The 18,767-nt window shown below is 34.6% G+C and overlaps 1 protein-coding gene across 1 annotated transcript in view; it reads right to left on the reverse strand.

Annotated features, from left to right (window-relative positions):
* Positions 1 to 14,898: 14,898 nt before the first annotated feature.
* The window catches only part of rnf145a (ring finger protein 145a), a 30,797-nt gene continuing 26,928 nt past the window's right edge, over positions 14,899 to 18,767 (reverse strand). The window contains exons 11-12 of the mRNA XM_061962931.2: positions 16,313 to 16,546; positions 14,899 to 16,248 (exon numbers count right to left, since the gene is read on the reverse strand). Of these exons, the coding sequence (XP_061818915.1) occupies positions 15,874 to 16,248; positions 16,313 to 16,546 (609 nt within the window). The 3' untranslated portion in view covers positions 14,899 to 15,873. The remainder of the gene's footprint in view (positions 16,249 to 16,312; positions 16,547 to 18,767) is intronic.

The raw sequence follows: 18,767 nt of genomic DNA on the forward strand, positions 1-18,767 counted from the left end.
AGCGAGAAATAACACTAATTTTGATGTTAGAGAGAAACTGCATACAGTTTGATGTTGGAGAGAAATAACATGAATTTTAATGTTAGAGAGAAACAGCATGAGTTTTGATGTTAGAGAAAATATATAAATGTTTATGTTACAGAGAAATTACATGCATTTTGTTGTTAGAGAGAAATAACATGAACTTTGATGTTAGAGAGAAATAATATGAAGTTTCATGATAGAGAGAAATGACATACATTTTGATGTTAGAGAGAAATAACACACATTTTGATGTTGCAGAGAAATAGCATGAGTTTTGATGTTAGAGAGAAAATACATAAATGTTTATGTTAGAGAGAAATTACATGAATTTTGTTGTTAAAGAGAAATATCATGAATTTTGATGTTAGAGAGAAATAGCATGAGTTTGGATGTTGGAGAAAATATATAAATGTTTATGTTAGAGAGAAATTACATGATTTTTGTTGTTAGAGAGAAATAACATGAACTTTGATGTTAGAGAGAAATAATATGAAGTTTCATGATAGAGAGACATGACATACATTTTGATGTTAGAGAGAAATAACACATTTTGATGTTGCAGAGAAATAGCATGAGTTTTGATGTTAGAGAGAATTAATAAGAATTTTGATGTTAGCGAGAAATAACACTAATTTTGATGTTAGAGAGAAACTGCATACAGTTTGATGTTGGAGAGAAATAACATGAATTTTAATGTTAGAGAGAAACAGCATGAGTTTTGATGTTAGAGAAAATATATAAATGTTTATGTTACAGAGAAATTACATGCATTTTGTTGTTAGAGAGAAATAACATGAACTTTGATGTTAGAGAGAAATAATATGAAGTTTCATGATAGAGAGAAATGACATACATTTTGATGTTAGAGAGAAATAACACACATTTTGATGTTGCAGAGAAATAGCATGAGTTTTGATGTTAGAGAGAAAATACATAAATGTTTATGTTAGAGAGAAATTACATGAATTTTGTTGTTAAAGAGAAATATCATGAATTTTGATGTTAGAGAGAAATAGCATGAGTTTGGATGTTAGAGAAAATATATAAAAGTTTATGTTAGAGAGAAATTACATGATTTTTGTTGTTAGAGAGAAATAACATGAACTTTGATGTTAGAGAGAAATAATATGAAGTTTCATGATAGAGAGACATGACATACATTTTGATGTTAGAGAGAAATAACACATTTTGATGTTGCAGAGAAATAGCATGAGTTTTGATGTTAGAGAGAAAATACATAAATGTTTGTTGGAGAGAAATCACATGAATTTTGTTGTTAAAGAGAAATAACATGAATTTTGATGTTAGAGAGAAATAGCATGAGTTTTGATGTTAGAGAAAATATATAAATGTTTGTTAGAGAGAAATTACATGAATTTTGTTGTTAGAGAGAAATAAAATGAACTTTGATGTTAGAGAGAAATAATATGAAGTTTCACTATAGAGAGAAATGAAATACATTTTGATGTTAGAGAGAAATAATATGAATTTTGGTGTCAGCGAGAAATAACATGAATTGTGATGTTAGAGAAAAATTGCATAGATTTTGATGTTAGAGAGAAATAACATGAATTTTGATGTTGGAGAGAAATAATATTAAGTTTCATGTTAGAGAGAAATGACATACATTTTGATGTTTGAGAGAAATATATGAATTTTGGTGTTAGCGAGAAATAACATGAATTGTGATGTTAGAGAGAAATAACATGAATTTTTATGTTGGAGAGAAATAGCATGAGTTTTGATGTTAGAGAGAAATAACATGAACTTTGATGTTAGAGAGAAATAATATGAATTTTGATGTTGGCAAGAAATTACATACATTTTGTTGTTAGAGAGAAATAACATGAATTGTGATGTTAGAGAGAAAAGACATAAATGTTGATGTTAGAGAGAAATAGCATGACTTTTGTTGTTAGAGAGAAATAACATGAACTTTGATGTTAGAGAGAAATAATATGCATTTTGATGTTGGCAAGAAATTACATACATTTTGTTGTTAGAGAGAAATAACATGAATTTTGATGTTAGAGAGAAATAGCATGAGTTTTGATGTTAGAGAGAAATAGCATGAGTTTTGATGTTAGAGAAAATACATAAATGTTTATGTTAGAGAGAAATTACATGAATTTTGTTGTTAGAGAGAAATAACATGAACTTTGATGTTAGAGAGAAATAATATGAAATTTTATGATAGAGAGAAATTACATACATTTTGATGTTAGAGATAAATAATGTTAATTTTGTTGTTAGAAAGAAATAGCATGAGATTTGATGTTAGAGAGAAATAATATGAATTTTGATGTTGGAGAGAAATAATATTAAGTTTCATGTTAGAGAGAAATGACATACATTTTGATGTTTGAGAGAAATATATGAATTTTGGTGTTAGCGAGAAATAACATGAATTGTGATGTTAGAGAGAAATAACATTAATTTTTATGTTGGAGAGAAATAGCATGAGTTTTGATGTTAGAGAGAAAAGACATAAATGTTGATGTTAGAGAAAATAGCATGACTTTTGTTGTTAGAGAGAAATAACATGAACTTTGATGTTAGAGAGAAATAATATGAATTTTGATGTTGGCAAGAAATTACATACATTTTGTTGTTAGAAAGAAATAACATGAATTTTGATGTTAGAGAGAAATAGCATGAGTTTTGATGTTAGAGAGAAATAGCATGAGTTTTGATGTTAGAGAAAATACATAAATGTTTATGTTAGAGAGAAATTACATGAATTTTGTTGTTAGAGAGAAATAACATGAACTTTGATGTTAGAGAGAAATAATATGAAATTTTATGATAGAGAGAAATTACATACATTTTGATGTTAGAGATAAATAACATTAATTTTGTTGTTAGAAAGAAATAGCATGAGATTTGATGTTAGAGAGAAATAATATGAATTTTGATGTTAGCGAGAAATTACATACATTTTGTTGTTAAAGAGAAATAACATGAACTTTGATGTTAGAGAGAAATAATATGAATTTTGATGTTGGAGAGAAATAATATTAAGTTTCATGTTAGAGAGAAATGACATACATTTTGATGTTTGAGAGAAATATATGAATTTTGGTGTTAGCGAGAAATAACATGAATTGTGATGTTAGAGAGAAATAACATGAATTTTTATGTTGGAGAGAAATAGCATGAGTTTTGATGTTAGAGAGAAAAGACATAAATGTTGATGTTAGAGAAAATAGCATGACTTTTGTTGTTAGAGAGAAATAACATGAACTTTGATGTTAGAGAGAAATAATATGAATTTTGATGTTGGCAAGAAATTACATACATTTTGTTGTTAGAGAGAAATAACATGAATTTTGATGTTAGAGAGAAATAGCATGAGTTTTGATGTTAGAGAGAAATAGCACGAGTTTTGATGTTACAGAAAATACATAAATGTTTATGTTAGAGAGAAATTACATGAATTTTGTTGTTAGAGAGAAATAACATGAACTTTGATGTTAGAGAGAAATAATATGAAATTTTATGATAGAGAGAAATTACATACATTTTGATGTTAGAGAGAAATAACATGAATTTTGATGTTGGAGAGAAATAATATTAAGTTTCATGTTAGAGAGAAATGACATACATTTTGATGTTTGAGAGAAATATATGAATTTTGGTGTTAGCGAGAAATAACATGAATTGTGATGTTAGAGAGAAATAACATGAATTTTTATGTTGGAGAGAAATAGCACGAGTTTTGATGTTACAGAAAATACATAAATGTTTATGTTAGAGAGAAATTACATGAATTTTGTTGTTAGAGAGAAATAACATGAACTTTGATGTTAGAGAGAAATAATATGAAATTTTATGATAGAGAGAAATTACATACATTTTGATGTTAGAGATGAATAACATTAATTTTGTTGTTAGAAAGAAATAGCATGAGATTTGATGTTAGAGAGAAATAATATGAATTTTGATGTTAGCGAGAAATTACATACATTTTGTTGTTAAAGAGAAATAACATGAATTTTTATGTTGGAGAGAAATAGCATGAGTTTTGATGTTAGAGAGAAAAGACATAAATGTTGATGTTAGAGAGAAATAGCATGACTTTTGTTGTTAGAGAAAAATACCATGTTTCATGATGGAGGGGAAATATCTTGAAGTTTGTGTTCGAGAAAAAACGCATTAAGTTTCATGATGTTTAAGAGAAATATGATGAAGTCTGATGTTGGAGAGAAATAACATTAATTTTGGTGTTAGCGAGAAATAACATCAATTGTGATGTTAGAGAGAAACTGCATACAGTTTGATGTTAGAGAGAAATAACATGAATTTTTATGTTGGAGAGAAATAGCATGAGTTTTGATGTTAGAGAGAAAATACATAAATGTTTATGTTAGAGAGAAATTACATGAATTTTGTTGTTAGAGAGAAAAACATGAATTTTGATGTTAGAGAGAAATAGCATGAGTTTTGATGTTAGAGAAAATATATAAATGTTTATGTTAGAGAGAAATTACATGAATTTTGTTGTTAGAGAGAAAAACATGAATTTTGATGTTAGAGAGAAATAAAATGAATTTTGATGTTAGGGAGAAATAATATGAAGTTTCATGATAGAGAGAAATGACATACATTTTGATGTTAGAGAGAAATAACATTAATTTTGTTGTTAGAAAGAAATAGCATGAGATTTGATGTTAGAGAGAAATAATATGAATTTTGATGTTAGCGAGAAATTACATACATTTTGTTGTTACAGAGAAATAACATGAACTTTGATGTTAGAGAGAAATAATATGAAGTTTCACTATAGAGAGAAATGAAATACATTTTGATGTTAGAGAGAAATAATATGAATTTTGGTGTCAGCGAGAAATAACATGAATTGTGATGTTAGAGAGAAATTGCATAGATTTTGTTGTTAGAGAGAAATAACATGAATTTTGATGTTGGAGAGAAATAATATTAAGTTTCATGTTAGAGAGAAATTACATACATTTTGATGTTTGAGAGAAATATATGAATTTTGGTGTTAGCGAGAAATAACATGAATTGTGATGTTAGAGAGAAATAACATGAATTGTGATGTTAGAGAGAAATTGCATAGATTTTGATGTCAGAGAGAAATAACATGAATTTTGATGTTAGAGAGAAAAGACATAAATGTTGATGTTGGAGAGAAATAGCATGAGTTTTGTTGTTAGAGAGAAATACCATGTTTCATGATGGAGGGGAAATATCTTGAAGTTTGTGTTCGAGAAAAAAAGCATGAAGTTTCATGATGTTTAAGAGAAATATGATGAAGTCTGATGTTGGAGAGAAATAATATGAATTTTGATGTTAGCGAGAAATAACATCAATTGTGATGTTAGAGAGAAACTGCATAGAGTTTGAGGTTAGAGAGAAATAACATGAATTTTTATGTTGGAGAGAAATAGCATGAGTTTTGATGTTAGAGAGAAAAGACATAAATGTTGATGTTAGAGAGAAATAGCATGACTTTTGTTGTTAGAGAAAAATACCATGTTTCATGATGGAGGGGAAATATCTTGAAGTTTGTGTTCGAGAAAAAACGCATTAAGTTTCATGATGTTTAAGAGAAATATGATGAAGTCTGATGTTGGAGAGAAATAACATTAATTTTGGTGTTAGCGAGAAATAACATCAATTGTGATGTTAGAGAGAAACTGCATACAGTTTGATGTTAGAGAGAAATAACATGAATTTTTATGTTGGAGAGAAATAGCATGAGTTTTGATGTTAGAGAGAAAATACATAAATGTTTATGTTAGAGAGAAATTACATGAATTTTGTTGTTAGAGAGAAAAACATGAATTTTGATGTTAGAGAGAAATAGCATGAGTTTTGATGTTAGAGAAAATATATAAATGTTTATGTTAGAGAGAAATTACATGAATTTTGTTGTTAGAGAGAAAAACATGAATTTTGATGTTAGAGAGAAATAAAATGAATTTTGATGTTAGGGAGAAATAATATGAAGTTTCATGATAGAGAGAAATGACATACATTTTGATGTTAGAGAGAAATAACATTAATTTTGTTGTTAGAAAGAAATAGCATGAGATTTGATGTTAGAGAGAAATAATATGAATTTTGATGTTAGCGAGAAATTACATACATTTTGTTGTTACAGAGAAATAACATGAACTTTGATGTTAGAGAGAAATAATATGAAGTTTCACTATAGAGAGAAATGAAATACATTTTGATGTTAGAGAGAAATAATATGAATTTTGGTGTCAGCGAGAAATAACATGAATTGTGATGTTAGAGAGAAATTGCATAGATTTTGTTGTTAGAGAGAAATAACATGAATTTTGATGTTGGAGAGAAATAATATTAAGTTTCATGTTAGAGAGAAATTACATACATTTTGATGTTTGAGAGAAATATATGAATTTTGGTGTTAGCGAGAAATAACATGAATTGTGATGTTAGAGAGAAATAACATGAATTGTGATGTTAGAGAGAAATTGCATAGATTTTGATGTCAGAGAGAAATAACATGAATTTTGATGTTAGAGAGAAAAGACATAAATGTTGATGTTGGAGAGAAATAGCATGAGTTTTGTTGTTAGAGAGAAATACCATGTTTCATGATGGAGGGGAAATATCTTGAAGTTTGTGTTCGAGAAAAAAAGCATGAAGTTTCATGATGTTTAAGAGAAATATGATGAAGTCTGATGTTGGAGAGAAATAATATGAATTTTGATGTTAGCGAGAAATAACATCAATTGTGATGTTAGAGAGAAACTGCATAGAGTTTGAGGTTAGAGAGAAATAACATGAATTTTTATGTTGGAGAGAAATAGCATGACTTTTGATGTTAGAGAGAAAAGACATAAATGTTGATGTTAGAGAGAAATAACATGACTTTTGTTGTTAGAGAGAAATACCATGTTTCATGATGGAGGGGAAATATCTTGAAGTTTGTGTTCGAGAAAAAAAGCATGACGTTTCATGATGTTTAAGAGAAATATGAAAGGGACAAACGGTAGAAAATGGATGGATGGATGATGAAGTCTGATGTTTGAGAGAAATAAGATTAATTTTGATGTTAGCGAGAAATAACATCAATTGTGATGTTAGAGAGAAACTGCATACATTTTGATGTTAGAGAGAAATTACATGAATTTTGTTGTTGGAGAGAAATAACACAAACTTTGATGTTAGAGAGAAATTACATGAATTTTGTTGTTGGAGAGAAATAACACAAACTTTGATGTTAGAGAGAGATAATATGAAGTTTCATGAGAGAGAGAAATGACATACATTTTGATGTTAGAGAGATAACATGATTTTTGCTGTTGGAGAGAAAACATTTTGATGTTAGAGAGAAATAACATTAATTTTGTTGTTAGAAAGAAATAGCATGAGATTTGATGTTAGAGAGAAATAATATGAATTTTGATGTTAGCGAGAAATTACATACATTTTGTTGTTAGAGAGAAACAACATGAATTTTGATGTTAGAGAGAAAATATATAAATGTAGATGTTAGAGAAATTACATGAATTTTGTTGTCAGAAAGAAATAGCATGAGATTTGATGTTAGAGAGAAATAATATGAAGTTTCATTATAGAAATAAATGACATACATTTTGATGTTAGAGAGAAATAACATGAATTTTGTTGTTAGAGAGAAATTATATGAAGTTTCATGATAGAGAGAAATTACATACATTTTGATGTTAGAGAGAAGTAACATTAACTTTGTTGTTAAAGAGAAATAACAATAATGTTGACGTTAAAGAGAAATAACATGAAATTTCATGATGTTCGAAAAATATGAAGCATTTGTATAAAATATGACGTTGACTACAGTGAATTATATCAAGTTTGATGATGTTAGAGATAAATACCATGAAGTTTGATGTTAGAAAGAAATAAAACCAAATCTTGACAATTTTAAAGAGAATTAACATGAACTTTCATGATGTTAGAGATAATTAACATGAACTTTCATGACATTACAAAGAATTAAAATGAAGTTTTATGTTAGAGAGAGATAACATGAAGTTTCATGACAGAGAAATAACATGAAGTTTCATGACGTTAGAGAGAATTAACATGAACTGTCATGACAATGGAGAGAAATAAAATGACATTTGATGGTAAAAAAAACAAAACATGAAGTTTGATGATAATGGAGAGAAATAACATGAATTTTTGCAATATTGTGAGAATTAACCTGAAGTTTGATGATGTTAGAGAAATAAAATGATGTTTGAGAACGTTAGAGAGAAATAACGACGTTTGATTATGTCATAAACAACATGAAGTTTGATGATGAGAAAGAGCAACAACAAAGTCTGGTAATGTTCGATAGCAAAAATATGAAGTTTGACGTCAGAGAAATAAAATGAAGTTTCATAGCGTTAGAGAAGTAACGTTAGATAATGTTAGAAATAACAAAGTTTGAGGATATTCGAGAAAAAAAAAGAAATTTCATGACATTGGAGATAATTAACATGATAGAGAGAATTACTATGAAGTTTGCTCACATTGGAGAGAAACTTTGATGAAGTTAAAGGAAAACAACATAAAGGTTCATGATGTAAGAGAAAGAAAGTTTGATGACGTTAGAGAGCAACAACATGAAATTTGATGTCAGAGAATTAAAAAAATAAGTTTCATAACGTTGAGAGAATTAACATGACATGTCATGACATTGTAGGGAAATAACATGACATTTGATTAGAGAGAATTAACAAGAAGTTTGATGAAAATAAGATGAAGTTTCATGATGTTAGAGAGAAATAACCTGAAGTCTGATGTTAATAACCTGAAGTTGTATGTTAGAGAGAAATAACCTGAAGTCTGATGTTAATAACCTGAAGTTGTATGATGTTAGAGAGTAATAACCTGAAGTCTGATGTCAATAACCTGAAGTTTTATGATGTTAGAGATAAATAACCTGAAGTTTGATGTTAAGAGAGAAATAACCTGAAGTTGTATGATGTTAGAGATAAATAATCTGAAGTTGTATGATGTTAGAGATAAATAACCTGAAGTTTGATGTTAGAGATAAATAATCTGAAATTGTATGATGTTAGAAATAAATAACCAGAAGTTTGATGTTAGAGATAAATAACCTGAAGTTGTATGATGTTAGAGAGAAATAACCTGAAGTTGTATGATGTTAGAGAGAAATAACCTGAAGTTGTATGATGTTAAAGATAAATAACCTGAAGTTTGATGTGAGATATATTTTAACCTGAATTCTAAAGATGTTAGAGAGAAATAACCTGAAGTTTAACGTTAGATAGATTTTAACCTGAAGTTTGGTGTTAGAGAAATCATCTGAAATTTGATTAGAGAATTAACATGAAGTTAGATGAAAATGAGATGGAGTTTCATGATGTTAGAGAGAAATAACCTGAAGTCTGATGTTAATAACTTGAAGTTGTATGATGTTAGCGATAAATAACCTTAAGTTTGATGATGTTAGAGACAAATAACCTGAAGTGGTATGATGTTAGAGAGAAATAACCTGAAGTTGTATGTTAGAGAGAAATAACCTGAAGTTGTATGATGTTAGAGATAAAAAACATTAAGTTTGATGATGTTAGAGAGAAATAACCTGAAGTTGTATGATGTTAGAGATAAAAAACATTAGGTTTGATGATGTTAGAGAGAAATAACCTGAAGTTGTATGATGTTAGAGAGAAATAACCTGAAGTTGTATGATGTTAGAGATAAATAACCTGAAGTTGTATGATGTTAGAGAGAAATAACCTGAAGTTGTATGATGTTAGAGAGAAATAACCTGAAGTTGTATGATGTTAGAGATAACAATTCTTAAGTTTGATGATGTTAGAGAGAAATAACCTGAAGTTGTATGATGTTAGGAGAGAAATAACCTGAAGTTGTGTGACGTTAGAGAAATAACCTTAAGTTTGATGATCCATCCCATCAATCCATTTTCTACCTGAAGTTTAATGTTAGATAGATTTTAACCTGAAGTTTGGTGTTAGAGATAAATAATCTGAAGTTTGATGACGTTAGAGAGAAATAACCTGAAGTTGTATGATGTTAGAGAAAAATAACCTGAAGTTGTATGATGTTAGAGAGAAATAACCTGAAGTTGTATGATGTTAGAGAGAAATAACCTGAAGTTGTATGATGTTAGAGAGAAATAACCTGAAGTTGTATGATGTTAGAGAGAAATAACCTGAAGTTTGATGTGAGATATATTTTAACCTGAATTCTAAAGATGTTAGAGAGAAATAACCTGAAGTTTAACATTAGATAGATTTTAACCTGAAGTTTGGTGTTAGAGAAATAACCTGAAATTTGATTAGAGAATTAACATGAAGTTTAATGAAAATGAGATGAAGTTTCATGATGTTAGAGAGAAATAACCTGAAGTCTGATGTTAATAACCTGAAGTTGTATGATGTTAGCGATAAATAACCTTAAGTTTGATGATGTTAGAGACAAATAACCTGAAGTGGTATGATGTTAGAGAGAAATAACCTGAAGTTGTATGTTAGAGAGAAATAACCTGAAGTTGTATGATGTTAGAGATAAAAAACATTAAGTTTGATGATGTTAGAGAGAAATAACCTGAAGTTGTATGATGTTAGAGAAAAATAACCTGAAGTTGTATGATGTTAGAGAGAAATAACCTGAAGTTGTATGATGTTAAAGATAAATAACCTGAAGTTTGATGTGAGATATATTTTAACCTGAATTCTAATGTTAGAGAGAAATAACCTGAAGTCTGATGTTAATAACTTGAAGTTGTATGATGTTAGCGATAAATAACCTTAAGTTTGATGATGTTAGAGAGAAATAACCTGAAGTTTAACGTTAGATAGATTTTAACCTGAAGTTTGGTGTTAGAGAAATAACCTGAAATTTGATTAGAGAATTAACATGAAGTTTGATGAAAATGAGATGAAGTTTCATGATGTTAGAGAGAAATAACCTGAAGTCTGATGTTAATAACTTGAAGTTGTATGATGTTAGCGATAAAAAACCTTAAATTTGATGATGTTAGAGAGAAATAACCTGAAGTTGTATGATGTTAGAGAGAAATAATCTGAAGTTGTATGATGTTAGAGAGAAATAACCTGAAGTTGTATGATGTTAGAGAGAAATAACCTGAAGTTGTATGATGTTAGAGAGAAATAATATGAAGTTGTATGATGCTAGAGATAAAAAACCTTAAGTTTGATGATGTTAGAGAGAAATAACCTGAAGTTGTATAATATTAGAGAGAAATAACCTGAAGTTGTATGATGTTAGAGAGAAATAACCTGAAGTTGTATGATGTTAGAGATAAAAATTCTTAAGTTTGATGATGTTAGAGAGAAATAACCTGAAGTTGTATAATGTTAGAGATAAAAACTCTTAAGTTTGATGATGTTAGAGAGAAATAACCTGAAGTTGTATGATGTTAAGAGAGAAATAACCTGAAGTTGTGTGACGTTAGAGAGAAATAACCTTAAGTTTGATGATATTAAAGATAAATAACCTGAAGTGTGATGTGAGATATATTTTAACCTGAATTCTGACTGTTAGAGAGAAATAACCTGAAGTTTAATGTTAGATAGATTTTAACCTGAAGTTTGGTGTTAGAGATAACCTTAAATTTGATGATGCTAGATAGCTTTAAACATGAAGTTTGATTTTAGAGATACATAAACTGTAGTTTGATTATGTTGGAGAGAAATAACCTGAAGTTTAATGATGTTAGAGAGAAATTACATGAAGTACCTGTTGATATTGAAGCCGTTAGTGTGTGCAGTGTTTTGGTAAATGTGTTCAGCAGCTCAATAAACAGCGGATAGTGACAACAACAATAGTAATAATAGTGGGAATGATGGATGATAATTGCAGCCACATTTTCTCTGCTCGCTCAAAACTCAACCAGCATACTCACTCATATTGATATATTTAATTCATATCAATTTAAATTAAAGCTGCAAGCAGCATTGGTCGGGCCCGCGTATTTGGCAGGTGCTAGTCCTAAGTGTCCCAATACTTTTGTCAAGTTTTAGTCCCAAGTGTCCCAATACTTTTGTCAAGTTTTAGTCCCAAGTGTCCCAATACTTTTGTCAAGTTTTAGTCCCAAGTGTCCCAATACTTTTGTCAAGTTTTAGTCCCAAGTATCCCAATACTTTTGTCCAGTTTTCGGCCTAAATGTCCCAATACTTTTGTCCAGTGGTAGTCATAAGTGTCCCAATACTTTTGTCTACTTTTAGTCCGAAGTGTCCCAAAACTTTTGTCTAGTGTACCTACCTTGTCTGCATTGTGTGGGCACGCTGGTGCTTCCTGCTTTTAAGCAGCCATCTTGAGAAAACAGCAGCGCAGCAGCATCAGCGCAGCAGCATCAGTGCAGCGGTTCTTTGAAGGCTCATAAAATCAAAACTGGAGCAGTTAGAAAAATTATTTCAATAACTTTTATTTGGAAGGGTTCAATCTCTCCCGTGTAAGTTTGAAGCCGAAACGACAAACGCGCTCAGAGGAGATAATGTTTGAAGAGAAGTGACCGGTTTATAAAAGAATTTTGTTTTGAAGGGGAAATTGCAAATTTTCTGTTGATTTTTGCTGAGGGTTGTCAATCTATGAAATGTAGGTCTACGTGAGACCTACATAGAGGTTTTTGTTTCATGTCTCTCCGACCTTCCCAGTGGGAGTTACAGGCAATTTTGTCATTTTTTTCTTCCGAGGTGCAGTTTTTTCTGCGTTTTATTAAAAGATTGCGGTAGAGCACAATTTTTTGATTTGGGGTTAGGTTTTTTCATTAGATCACAATTTTAGCCAGTCCTGATGTGTGTGTTCAGTTTGGTGAGTTTTGAAGCATGTTAAGGGGGTCAAATTACAGCTCAAAGAGGCAAAAGTGACTGTTTTTAGTACTTTTTTGTCTTGAAGGGGGAATTGCCAACTTCCTGTTGATTTCTGCCCGATGATGTACAATTATGAAATGTAGGTGTAAGTCAGACCTACATAAAGAATTGTGTTTCATGTCTCTCCGACCTTTCTAGTGGGAGTTACAGGCAGTCTAGTTTTTTTTTTCCTAGGGGGCGCTAGAGCGCAATTTTGAGTTTTGGGGTTTGTTTTTTTTATTAAAAGACAATTTTCGCAGGTCCTGATGTGTGGGTCAAATATGGTGAGTTTTGAAGCATGTTAAGTGGGTCAAATTAGTGCTCAAAGAGGCGGCGGAATAATAATAATAATAAAACCTTAGAAAAACAATAGGTCCTTATGTCCCATTGCATAAGGACTCCCTTTGGGAGTCCTTTTGCAATGGGCCATGCGGGCCCTAATAATGTGGGACATTAAGCTTTTTAAGCCAAACCCTCTTAAATAATATTTACACTATACAAGTGAACACTACATTAGGTACACTCTTAGAAATAAGGGTTCTAAAAGGGTTCTTCTACAAGGGCTGAGGTTCTAACTGGAACCATTTGCTTCTGAAAAACCCTTTCCCAAAGAAAGGGTTTTTCAAGGGTTCTTGGTAACGCTAATGGTTCCAGTAAGAACCATTTTGATCCAGAGAACCCTTTAAAACCCCTTTTCTGAATAATTGGTTTTAAAAGGGTTCTCACTAACACTAAGGGTTCCAGTAAGAACTATTTTGATCCAGAGAACCGTTTTTGGAAGAAAGAGTTCTTCAGGGATTGTTGAAAGCATGGGTAAGATCCTGTGTCACCAGGGACATACTTCCTGATAACATTTGCCAATAATGGTGCCTATCTTTAAATAAATGTTTTTCTCATTCAAATGTTTTGAATGTTTGTTCAATGTCAACATGATAAATGACCACAATATAATATGAACTAAACTGATCTGTAGAATACAATATGGTTCTTTATAGAACCCTCAGAAGACAAGACGGTTATCGGTGAAAACCTTTGAAAAGGGATGTTTTTAGAACCCCCTGTGTCAGGTCTAGATGAAACCCTTGAAACATGAAAGAGTTCTTTGTGGAACTCCCTGTGTGGGTTCTAGATGAAACCCTTGAAACATGAAAGGGTTCTTAGTGGAACTCCCTGCATGGGTTCTAGATGAAACCCTTGACAAACGAAAGGGTTCTTAGTGGAACTCCCTGTGTGGGTTCTAGATGAAACCCTTGAAATACGAAAGGGTTCTTAGTGGAACTACCTGCGTGGGTTCTAGATGAAAGTCTTGAAATACAAAAGGGTTCTTAGTGGAACTCCCTGTGTGGGTTCTAGATGAAACCCTTGAAATACGAAAGGGTTCTTAGTGGAACTCCCTGTGTGGGTTCTAGATGAAACCCTTGAAACATGAAAGGGTTCTTAGTGGAACTCCCTGCGTGGGTTCTTTGTAGGACCTCTCATGGGGGGTTCTGGGTGGAACCTTACACACACAGTTCTAGGTAGAACCCTCCAAAAGGGTTCCAGGTGGAACCTTTATAAAAAGGTTCTACCTGGAGCCAAAAAGGGTTCTCCTATGAGGACGAGCCGAAGAACCTTATATGGTTCTACTTAGCACTTTCATTTCTAAGAGTGTACACAATGCGTTCATAACTTTACATTTCATTCCTGCACGATACTGAATATATGTCCATATTATCAATATAATGGTTATAGTACTATATATTGAGAAAGAGCCAGAACATGTGTACCATTTCTTAACAAGGTGTACCTAATGAAGTGGCCAAAGTTAAATGACTTCATTGAACGTCTTTTATTTAATTGTGGGGGAAATAAAGCAAAAGCATGCAGTAAAAAAAAAAAAAGTATTAGAAAGTCAAACTTCTTTCCAGTAAAAAAATTAACTCACGTGCTGGAGAACTGCGCCGGCCTGCAGCGCCATCGTGTGGCTGAAGAGTGACACTGCAAAGAGGGCAACTGCTTTGTTAGAGGAATTGAGTTCACTTTGGTCCAAAAGAAACAGTCGGTGCAGAGTGGATGCTTCATTTTAATTGGTGTAAAACGCCACAATCCCACAATGCACCTGGCCTTCATTCACCGTCGTCACAGCGAGGTCGAGTCGAAACACGCGGCGTCGGGTGCTAGAGGGAACATGTGAGCACCAACAGTCGCGAGGGTATAGAATTTCGTCGGCGATGATGGCGTGGAGCTCGTGTGCAAAATACGTCAAAGTCTACATTTCATCTCATACAAAAATAATCATCAATAAACATTTTGGTGGCATGGGAGGGGGGGAGGAGGGGGGCGGGTCTCATCCTACATTCATCATGTATTCATGCTGGACGCCGCCCTCCACCCCCCCCCACCTCCACTTGACAAGAGCGCTAACACTGCGTGAAAGGTAACAAGCGCCGCTCCGAGTCGTCTGCGCCCAGCCGATCCCACTCCTGACAGTGGAGCGATCACACCGGCTGTGGGGCGCGTCATACGGGCCGGAGAGAGGGCGTGGCCAAAGACAAGTAACATCACGAGAAAGCCTCGACGGACTCGTTATAGCTCGTTTGGTTACGGACGCGGCGCGACGGCTACGAACCGTCGCTGGTTGAGATGACATCAGTGCAAATGTGACCCCACCGCACCCCCCCCAAAAACTAAACCTTGAGCACATCAGGGAGGAAGGAAGAGATGCTTTGGTAACCGTGGAAACGTGCGGGCGTCTTCATAGAGGCATGCAGCATCGTTGTGAGCGTCTCGGCGCCATGTTCTCCCATCACGCGGCTCAGGAGGGAGGGGCTCTGCCAGGAAGCAATAATAAGGATTTGTAACACTGGACTGCAACATGGCGGCGGCACGGGACAAAATGTGAGACGCCGAGGCGCCGGTGTCCTACTGGTGATGTCACTTCACTGGCGGGATGGCGTTCTCCGGGCTTTTTGATGGAAGAGCCAATCAGTGGACAAGTTAGCGTGTTTTACATGCACGTGTGGGCCAACTCGGGGGGGGCTCACAACTCCTGATTATCCGATAGGGTCCTTCCAGGGTTTGGCTGTGGTTCCGCCCCCTCCTGGACGGGGGGAGACGGGGGGTGAGGGTGTGTGTCCCCCATGTGGGAGGAGGAGGAGGAGGAAGATGAAGACGATGGCGAGGACTGAGTGGTACATCCGACCTTCTCCTCACTCCCAGCCGTGGAGTCTTCCTGTCCTGCAGGCCTCTGGTTGGCTGGGGGCGTGTCTGCGTCGGGGGCCAACGTGGCAGACGCCGATTGGCTCTTCAGTTGAGCGTGACAGAGCGGACACGTCTCCTGCACGTAGAGCCACTTCTTCAGACAGCCGGCGTGGAAGAAATGGCTGCACGGCGTAATGACGGCGCTGTTCAGGTCCTGGAGGGAGAGCGAGCGCATGGGTAAGGAAGCAACGGACGCCACACCCCAGTGTGTTGGCTACCTGGTAGCAGATGGCGCAGATGTCGTTGTACTGCCGCAGCTGCGCGTCGCTCGCCGTCGGGAGGCTCTTGATCTTGTTGACGGCGTCCCGCCGCAGCAGGAAGCTCTGCCAGCCCAACTGCGCCCGCAGCCACACGTTGTAGTAGGAGTGCACCAGGATGATGGTGCTGCCCATCACGCTCCACTCCCCAAACACCGTCTCCGACACGCCGTAACACACCACGCACACCGCCACCTGACACGACAAACATACATGCAACGGAGATTATTCATCTTTATATCATTTCTTGACCAATTTAACTCTTATAAATCATGGTTTTCCTCTACGTCCTATGTGTCAAAGGCAAGGCCCGCGGGCCGAATGAATGATCTATGCCCCCCCGGGATGATATTTGATTAGTATTAGAACAGGCCCGCAGGCCACAGCCGCCTGCTGCTGTTTTGCACGCATCAATACTATGGCGTCACATTAGTGCCAAAAATCCGAGCGCATAAAAACTGTTATCGCGCGCTGATTCTCCACTTCGTGCGCGCGCGACACCCTTTTGCGCGCGCGTGGTGCCTTTCTGCGCGCGCGCGACGCCTTTCTGCGCGCTCTCTGTGTACCGTATTTTCCGCACTATTAGCCGCACCTAAAAACCACAAATTTACTCAAAAGCTAACAGTGCGGCTTTTAACCCGGTGCGCTTTATATATGGATTAATATTACGATTCATTTTCATAAAGTTTCGATCTCGCAACTTCGGTAAACAGCCGCCATCTTTTTTCCCGGTAGAACAGGAAGCGCTTCTTCTTCTACGCAAGCAACCGCCAAGGTAAGCACCCGCCCCCATAGAACAGGAAGCGCTTCTTCTTCTACTGTAAGCAACCACCCGCCCGCGTAGAAGAAGAAAAAGCGCGCGGATATCACCGTACGTTTCATTTCCTTTGTGTGTTTACATCTGTAAAGACCACAAAATGGCTCCTACTAAGCGTCAGGGATCCGGTTCATGAAAAGACGCAATCTCTCCATCCGCACACGGATTACCGGTACTATTTCACAGCAACTGATATTCCTGTGAACCGCACTGGATACAACGGGAGCACGTACGGTGAATATTCGCACCACAGGGAATGAGAAGTCATCCTTCACTGTGGTTCTAGCTTGCCATGCTAATGGCCAGAAACTTCCACCCATGGTGATATTCAAAAGGAAGACCTTGCCAAAAGAGACCTTTCCAGCCGGCGTCATCATAAAAGCTAACTCGAAGGGATGGATGAAGAAAAGATGAGCGAGTGGTTAAGGTAAGTTTAAGTTTACGCGAAGAGGCCGGGTGGCTTTTTTCACGCAGCTCTGTCCATGTTGATATACGTATGTTTGTGATTGCACATTTGCGTACATTTTGGGAGTGAACAGAGTTGTTAGAACGCTGGTTTTTAATATATTATTAAAGTTTGACTGACCTATCTGACTGTTTTTTTGACATTCCTTTAGCGCAGTTAGATGCGGCTTACAACACCGGGCGGCTTATAGATGGACAAAGTTTTGAAATATGCCGTTCATTGAAGGCGCGGCTTTTAACCCAGGGCGCCTTATGGTGCGGAAAATACGGTACTCCTGGCATCTCTCCTCGCGCTGTCATGTTTCTTTTTGGCACTTTGGGGGCGGGTATGCTTAGACGGCCCCTTCTTTCTGATTGGCTGTGAGCATTTTTCATATGACCAATCATTCTCCAGCGTAGCAACGTTGTAGCCATCTTACCTCGGACATCTAGCCTCAATCATTACATTGATGTCAATGGTACATGTACTAATTAAATTACCATAACTTGCTCGATTTTCGACCAATTTACAAACGGTTTGCCTTGTTACAAATCTTATTACATGTAGATATGACATAGGATGCTGTACCTGTTGAAATTACCTCTTTCGCTTTAAAAAAAAAAAGTACTTAATTGTGCAACATAGTTGTGTAGGGTCAGTGTTAGTCAGTTCTCTGATTATTTTAAACTGTTTCAGAATACATTATTAAAAGCTATTTTTAACATTTAAAAAAAAAATTTCAAAGATTATTTCATTAATTTTATGGCTGAATCAAAAGAAATTCCATAAATTAGAAAACAAATGTTCAAGAAGAAGTGAAAATATAAAATAATGTTATGGTTGGATGTTATTGCTGGTGGACCAGTTCTGGCTGAAAGATGTGATTATGGTGTTTGTTGGCTTATTATTTATTTGGGTCACATTTTGTATTACCCTGTATTGTGTTTATGTGGTATGAAATAACCTTCATCAGCGCGCGACATTTTTTTATCCACTTCTTCCTCCGTAAATCTTGATACATATTGACGATGACCCGCCCTGCTATACTTCTGATTGGCTCTGAGCATTTTTCAGCATTTTTCGCCTGACCAATCAGAAAGGAGGGGCCGTCTAAGCATACCCGCCCACAAAGTGCCAAAAAGAAACATGACAGC

The sequence above is a fragment of the Nerophis lumbriciformis genome, linkage group LG09 (genome assembly GCF_033978685.3).
Source record: "Nerophis lumbriciformis linkage group LG09, RoL_Nlum_v2.1, whole genome shotgun sequence".
In the NCBI taxonomy this organism is placed as follows: Eukaryota; Metazoa; Chordata; class Actinopteri; order Syngnathiformes; family Syngnathidae; genus Nerophis; species Nerophis lumbriciformis.